Source organism: Nelumbo lutea, chromosome 3 (genome assembly GCF_056320005.1).
Source record: "Nelumbo lutea isolate HS-2025 chromosome 3, American lotus-T2T, whole genome shotgun sequence".
Taxonomy (NCBI): Eukaryota; Viridiplantae; Streptophyta; class Magnoliopsida; order Proteales; family Nelumbonaceae; genus Nelumbo; species Nelumbo lutea.
In genome coordinates this window covers 105,070,515-105,079,061 of record NC_142686.1, presented here as the reverse complement: position 1 = coordinate 105,079,061, position 8,547 = coordinate 105,070,515, and the positions used below count along the sequence as shown (strand labels likewise).

Genomic DNA, 8,547 nt, shown 5'->3' with positions numbered 1-8,547 from the left:
GCGCTCCTCCGGAAGCACACACTATAATAAGAGGTAAAGATCTATTTAGTATATTTTTTTTTTTCTAGTATCAATAAAATTTCTTATTTTGAGGGGAAATGCCTGAAAAAAAAAATCATGGTTAGGAAGGTCATAGTAGCAAAAGCCATTGGAATTTTTATTTTATACTTCGGAAGAATCCATTTTGCTATTAATAGACTAGGAGAGGGGAAAAGAATGACTGAAAGAAAAGAAATCAATTAGTTATTCATTGAAGTTTCATTTTATTCAATGACCAGAATTAAACGAGGATATATAGCTCGGAGACTTAGAACAAAAATTCGTTTATTTGCATCAACCTTTCGAGGGGCTCATTCAAGGTCAACAGGTTGCTAACTAATTCAATAGTTTTTGGTTGGGGATTGGGTTTGAGGTAAAACATAACCGATTGTCTGGACGGTTTCTGGTCTAAACAATCTGACTGTTCATGTCAACAATGATTCGAAAACATTGCTCAAAACAGTATAGGTTATAACCAATCACGAGTGAACCAAAATTGGTAATATTTAACATGTGGGAAAGACATGGTATGAGAAGAGTTTTGACCAATCAAAATCCACCCATGAATTTTGATAAATAACACTTGATTGATTACCAAGTTTATGCTTTTAATTGACTGGTTAGAAGTTTTTCAGATATCATGTTTTTTTCCATATCATAGTCGAACCCATTTAATATGACACATGAACACGACTCAAACATGATACTGGGTTAGTGGATTCGAGTTTATCTTAATCATTTTTGTGTCAAAATTGTGTCCACCCATTTAACATGATTAATAAATGTATCTATTTAAGGTTGATCCATTTAATTGAAAATGACCCATTCATGCATTTCTATATGAATGAAATACTATTATAGTAGGTAAGTGTTTCATTGAATGTTTTTTTATGAATTTATTTAGATAATAGATTATTGAATGCTTATTTTTATTATTTAATTTAAATAAGTTAATTGTGTTGCTTTGTATTAATTTTAATTAACGTGTTATTTAGTATTGAATAAAACAAGTCAATTATGTAAATTCGAATTACATGAGTTGTATCATATTAATAAATAGATCGTATTCATGTTTAAAAATTTAATACAATTATTTAGTATTGAATAAAACAAGTCAGTTATGTAAATTCGAATTACATGAATTGTACATTATTAATAAATAGATCGTATTCATGTTTAAAATTTAATACAATTAATTAATAGTGTTGTATTCATGTCAATCCACATATCTAAATACCCCCAACTCTTCTAATTTTTCAATGTATAGATATCGGGTTCAGATTTACTACCCACGAGCTGTTTCTACATCTCTACCCACGAGACATTACAGTAAAATGTAAATGTTTCCTTCGTCATCCACGAGGAGACGTTCTTCTTTTATAGGTTCGGGGAGATGTTCCGGTAGTAATGCTATGTGGGTAAGCATGTGGGTAGCAGATCCGAGTGTATCCAGAGCACCCATGCGCATTTTAGACGGGGCAATTCCGGTTCCAGTTTCCAACTCAGCTCGGTTTCTCCGCCCATCCTAAAGACTTCGGTAAAACCAAAGCCACCGTATAAACATTATAAGCGCACGAAAGAGCAAATGCATTTTGTTCAGATCTCCACACTCGACCTCACACTCTTCGCGCTCTCCGCCTGCCTCAGCCTCAATTTCTCCATTCCCTCTTCTCTAGTACATCTTTTCTTGTTTTAGGTTAGAATCCAAACCTCTGTTCTTAGATTTGATCAACCGATGGCGGCTATTACAGGAACGTCGATCTCTCTTCCGGCTCCTTCGCGCTTGTTCCAGCGGAACCAGGTATAACCATCTCATTGTTTGGTATTCTTTCTGTTCGATGTTGTTTGCTTTCGATTTCTGTCTTAGAATCTGGTATCTTGGTTTGTGTTCCTGCTTTTCATTTCCTGATTATAGATCATGAGGACATATTATTTGATTATACTTGTTTTCGAAGTGACTAATGCTGTAGATTGTTTCTTGATAATTACTTCATTATTATAGGAAGTTTATTACTACTTGTTATAAGTTTTTAATAACCATTTGGTAATCACCGTGGCACTGTTCGTTGGGTTTGAGCTCTGAAGAGGATTTATTTCATGTTTTCATTGATCTGAGAAAATTGTCATGATTTATTTTTGCTTGTTTTTTGGGTTGGAATCCTTGGTGATAGTTAATGATACAACCTCTGTAAGGCCTTAGAGGCTTTCATATTAGAGGAGCAAACAAGTTACATGTACCGGTTGATCCTGGTACGCATGTCGACCCTGTCTTAGTGGCGAAAGGCCCATCTGCTGTTGCGTCTTGTTGTAGTAGCTGGCGGGGCCCAATCTCCCATCTTGGGTAGGATTGAAAAAAAATTGGTCAATTTTCTTCGTGGGGCTGCAGTACCTTGCAATTCTTTATAAGCATTAGAAAAAAAAAGCGTGAGTTTCAAACTCTCATAGCCTCGTCATCTCTATTAGTTACTTCTTTCTTAATTCAATTCAAATCTTGATATTAAGTTATCCGCTTTGTTCGCGCAGATCATAGTGTACTACCTTCTATGCATGCATTTTTTTTTTGTCTAGCTTGCAACATTACTACGTCTTTGCCATTCTCAATGGGATGAAATTGCCGATTTGCATTGCATTTATGGATTTATCCCAATGAATTGCACTGCATGTATGCATAGATGTGTGGGATACTCAGGAGACCTAGGCAATCTAAAAAAAGGATTCAGTGACCCAGAATTCTAACTCTGTTGGACATCATATGCTCATATTATGTTATTTAGCATACCCTATCCCATGATTAAGGCTGCAACTCGGGTTGGGTTGAATTTTGTAAGCATGTATTTATGTATGTACGTTACATGTATGTCAACAAGTTTAAAAGGCAATTTTTTTTCTAAAGCATGATAACTATGCCCTTTTACATATAATAATGCTAAGGGAAACTATCTAAAACTCACCACGAGTTTTCATCATTTCTCTTGAACTCACCACAACTTTTCAAAATGTCTAAAACTCACCATGTCACTAACTTGATGTTAAACAGACTAACGGGTGTTAATATATTGCCATTTTAACCTTCCTAGAAAAATATAAAATATATACAAAATAAATTAGCGGTGTTAATATATTACCATTTTAATATTTAGACATGAAAAAAAAAGAAAAGGTTCAAAAAATATCTTCAAATATAAAATACATAAAAACATAGAAATTACAAAAAATATAAAAATTATAGAAATTGAAAACAAAATAAAAAATTATTTTCAAATTATGGAAACTATAGAAATTGAAAAACAAAATCAGAAAATAAAAATTGTATAAAAAACAAAGAAATTACAAATAAATAACAAAAAATACAGGAAAATTTATAGATTGTAGAAAATAGAAAATGTAAAAAAAAACCGAAATTATAACAAAACAATAAAAATGCAAAAAAAAAACAAGAAAATTAAAAACTGAAAAAGACCATTTTTCCTCTAACTCACCATTCAAGGGTAATTTGGTCATGAAAATTGTTATTTATGCTGACATGGACACCTCTGTTAAGAAGCATTAACACTGCACTAACGGAGTGTGAGTTTTGGAAAATAAAAACTTACTGACATGGTGAGTTTTAGACATTTTGAAAAGTTGTGGTGAGTTTAAGGGAAATGTTGAAAACTCATTGTGAGTTTTAGACAATTTCCCTAATGCTAAAAGTGAATTAACCTCAATCCTTAAGTCTAGGAAATAAGAATATTTGGCAAAAGAAGTAGAGAGGTCAAGCCACCCGAGACTGACGCAACACAAAATCTTTGAGTTGGGTTAGGGTTAAGATTGCAGGTCCAACATCAAGGGAAATCAAATTCTTCAAAAGTAGATAAGCTTTTCTTGAAGCACAAACAGAAACAGTGTTCCATTTAAAAACATATTGTCTCATAAGTAATGCCTCTTGGCCTTGAAGTCTTTCCAAATAGTCTAAGGCCAAAGTCCAGTACAGGTGGAAGTGATGCGTTGCTGTCTGAGCTTGTTTGGCAGCATTCCTATTTCAGGTTGAAACACTGACATATCAGTATCACATAGATGATGCAACTTTAACGTTCAAAAACTTATTTGGTAGAACATATTTGACTCAAAGGTGAACATCACATTTTGCATTGGGATTCACAAAGGGAAATTGGAAAAAAAAATACATTTCCTGGATCTGGAAGGTCTTCTGGCTTCATTTGTCCTATGTGGCACCAATGTGATTGAAATGATAGAACATTTTACTCTGAATTTTGTGTCAAAGTCTCTCTCTCTTTCTCTCATGGGTTCATGCAGTTCTTCAAACTAAAAGCGACAAGAATATGGGTAGTGTTCAGTGTTCTCCTCTAGCCCAATATGATTAGAAGACTGCTCATTCGGAAAGCCAGGGACCATCAGGAGTGGAAGGTGATTTCAGGTGGCAAGGTGAAAGATCCTATTGGTTTTCTTGAATCTTATTGGTGTAGGGGACTCAAGTAGATCTGGGTTATAGCTTTGCTTCAAGACTTGGGCTGAGGACTTCTTTAGGCTTGTTCCAGGATGAGGTGGATGGTGATATCCAGTCTAATATAGGCTAGATGAGAGAGGATGAGAAAAGGAGGATGAAAAGGGATTTTAGCTGTTGCAAGATCAAAGTGGTTAGATTCTTAGCCTCAAGAGTGAGCCATTGGATTCAACACTCAGTGTGTAGGGAAGGAGTAGGGTGGAGTTATATTGAGAATCTTCCCTCTAGAGGATGGTATTGGCAAGTTTTTGTAGTTTTTCCATGGTATTGTATGAGTACATGTGGCTAGTTGCCCCTCTTGTAGGCTTCTTTGGTTGCTGTTCTTGCACTCTCTTAGTGGGACTTGTATTCTGTGATTTAAAGACTTGATCATCACTGTCAATAGAGAAAAGACAATATTTTAGTATCTGGTCAAGGCTATAGTTGTCCACTCTTTGCCATCCTCTAATTATGACATCACTGGGAGTCCCTTTGAACTTTTCTGAGCTTGACACCTCCTTCTTGGACTCCCCTTCCATTATTTTTTTGAAGTTCTTCATGACTTGCTAACTTTTCTTTATTGAATTACTTTTACCTGTTAAAAGAAGGCAGTGCACATGCTGTTTGTAGGAATTGAACTGTATGTCCTAAATGGAATTTGGATTCCTAGGATGAATTTATGGCTTTGATTAGGAATTCTAGCAAACACGTTTATCCAACTCTTAGAAACATTGCCCAACGAACATGGTGGGATCCATAAAAGATACATGACAAGACATAGTTGGAGTGTTGGACATGTCTTTTCATGGGCTCCACCTGTTTTGTAGAGTGAATAAAGCCAAGAGTTTCACAATCTTGTTTACTAGCTTTCATCTGCTTTTAATTAGTTAGAAATAAATGTCTTGTTTTCCATCTAATATTTTTGAATTCATTTCTATTTTAATATGTATAGGTTTGTAATATGTGTAGTTTGGCTTGTTTTCGCCATGAAAGTAGTGCATTTAAGCTGTAAGTGGGAGAAAAGGAACTGTATACCTGACTCCAGATAGTTGGGATAATTTTTGGTGATTGATTATTGACAAATAGCTATGGTGTGTATATGATTACAGACAAGCAGTTCTTTCTTTAGATCTATTCTTTATTGTGACCTTAATTATGAAAAATTTGATTAGTTTTACTAATAAGAAAATAAATAAATAATAAGTAAAGCAACATTACTTTTCCCATGCACTTCCCTATTAACAACATGGTAATATCGAATATTCATTCCATACTTTTGTTCTTATTTATCAGTTGTCCTCCAACCCCAGGTAGTGATTTTTTGTTCATGTGGCTGATTCATTTTTGCAGGCATCTGGTATGAGATCTGTTTCACTTTCAATTCATAGGAAAAGCTTTCAATCTCTTGGGTTGCAGGCAACACCTCTTCGCTTCCGTGTTTCCTGTGCCGTAAGCTGCTCTAATCCTGATACTGTTTTCTTTTGTTTTACATTTTTCTTCCCTCGTTGCAATTGTCCTACTGATAGTTACTGAAATTGGGCTTTACAAAGTTCTACAAAGAACTCATACTTTTAACATGTGGTTATCATATAAGCCAGGGTATTTACACTACTGACTTGACCATCTGCTTACTGTTAAGAAATTGAATTAACTTTATAACCTTGTCATCCGATTGGTCTCTTTCCTTTAGATGACCAAGGAAAATGCATGCTACTTTCCAGATGATGCTTGCTAATTGGATTAGCTTGGATATTGATTGGGATAAAATGGTGTATCCACGTGTTGGATGTGAGATAACACCATCCATGCTATTCTTCTTTACCATTATTGAATTCCTATTTATATCATGTGCTCTTCTACAAAATTGTAGTCTTGCGTTCCCTATTTTAGTTGATTCTCACTGAACCTACCATATTGTGTATGAGTTGTCGAAGCATATATGCTATTTCCTTGTGATGTTTGCTCTGATTGATGTAATCTGTGATTAAGGTGCTTATTTCATGAGCAGGCAAAAACAAAGACTGTGGAAAAAGTGTGTGAAATAGTGAAGAAGCAGTTGGCACTACCAGCTGACTCGTCAGTGACTGGTGATTCAACATTCGCTGATCTTGGTGCCGATTCTCTTGACACGGTAACCAACAACTTCACATGATCTTTCCATTAGATAATCCTATTATTTATTCTTTTTTCCCCATTATTCTGGTATGGGGCTATTGATAATTACCATTGTGGTTGTCCATTTGGGATATATGATTCATTGATAATAGTGCCATAGCATACCCTTGCAAATTGATAACCTGTTTTCACTTCATAAATATAGATTATTTTGTATCCAAATAAAAGACCTTTCTCTTTGATCTGTTCTTTTTAATCACCTTGTTTGTTTTGGTTTTGAGTCATTGTTTTCTTGTTGGAAGTTAACTTACTTCATTAAAGCTTGTTGCTGCATAGACAAAAAGTGCATAAAACCTGTAGCACATTATAAAGCTTTGTATATTTGTTGCTGTAATTGTTGTTATCATCTAAACAAGAATTCCATCTTGATGAGAAAGCGACTGGAATTAGGATAGAATTTGTGTTCTTGCCTCCCTCAGAAACATGCTTGGTTCTTGCATGCCTCAAAAAATGGTTACCTTGGCATGTTTGAGTCGGTAATGCTACGGGGACCCTCCATGAATAAAACGATGTTCCCAGGATTAGCTAAACATTTCTGTTTTCATGCTGTCGCATCTCTCTCTCTCTGCTTTCATTTCCTGTCTTGTGGTAATTATTCTTCCCCTGTTGGTATGTCAACCCTCAGGTTGAGATTGTGATGGGACTCGAGGAGGAATTTGGGATTAGTGTTGAAGAAGAGAATGCCCAAAGCATCACAACTGTTAATGATGCTGCGGAACTGATTGATAAGCTTGTTGAGAAGAGAGGTGCTTAAATGCAAGGAAGAAGAGAATTTCCTGTTGCATTTATCCAATTATTTATGATTAGCTAGCCTTCTACTCGTAGAATTTCTGTGATACTATAATGATGTGAACATGGGTAGGTCCGTCGTGCTTTTATTTCCATGTTGTTTCATCCAAGCTAAATGGATAAAATGTGAGTCTTTTTATTAGTGAATTTTGCCTCTTTCCCATCTTCTCTTTGGTAATACATGGAATCTGGATCTAAAAATAATGTGGTAATTACTAGTAACTGGAAATGTCAATATCAGTCGTTGGTCAAACATAAACATAAATATGTGGTTTGATCTTATTTACTTGGATGCTTGGCAGTTTGGGAAATAATCCCGAGAATAATCACTTTCCAAGTTTTGAGCTTATTTTTAAGTGTTCATCTCCTACGTCATTTTGAAAATACCTATACCACCCTGTTTAAAATAAGTGTTTTTTCACTAAACGCTCATATAATAAACACTTATTTTTCAAATTGGCACTCCCACATTAAGCCTTGGAGTTATAAGTTAGGGGTTCCAGATTTCTCTTCTTTTCTATCAAAATTAAACATAACCTTATAAATAGGGGTTTAACAAGAATGAAGAATCCTCGACTGAGAGATATGGGCGCTTTAGGATATTTTTGAAAATTGTAGATGAATGCGTAGCGTTGCTCTTCTCTGTTTTTTCGCGAGGATGTCAAACTTGGCTGGCTGGGATTGAGTTTAAAATTTGATTTTCTTTGCATATCATGGAAAAGTGGTATTAAGTTAAAAATGTTTATAAGTGTAAATAATGTTCAAAAAATATGGTTAAAAGGCATTTAATCTTGTTCAATTATGGTATAGGGTCTCTCTCCAGTCTCCAGGCAATTGGTTGTGGTGTACTCAGTGCACTGCTTATACTGATATACTTTTGGATCGGCTTCAGCTAGACTATAAGCTATCTAACGTGTGCTATGCTCTGAAGGGCTATCAGCAATGTTATAATCATGGTTTTTAAAAACGATCCGGAGGCCAAATCGGTCAGTGGTCTGGTTATTGGGTTGAATGGTCTGACTGCTCAAATCGAATGGTCGGCCTGTTTTGATAAAAAAATT

General features: G+C 35.1%; 1 protein-coding gene across 1 annotated transcript; it reads left to right on the top strand.

Moving 5' to 3' along the window:
• Positions 1 to 1,397: 1,397 nt before the first annotated feature.
• On the top strand, positions 1,398 to 7,647 carry LOC148867348 (acyl carrier protein 1, chloroplastic-like). Its single transcript, XM_088974182.1, has 4 exons — positions 1,398 to 1,840; positions 5,873 to 5,971; positions 6,531 to 6,653; positions 7,323 to 7,647. The coding sequence occupies exons 1-4, from the start codon at positions 1,775 to 1,777 to the stop codon at positions 7,449 to 7,451; spliced, it is 417 nt and encodes a 138-aa protein (XP_088830308.1). The 5' UTR covers positions 1,398 to 1,774; the 3' UTR covers positions 7,452 to 7,647.
• Positions 7,648 to 8,547: the final 900 nt, after the last annotated feature.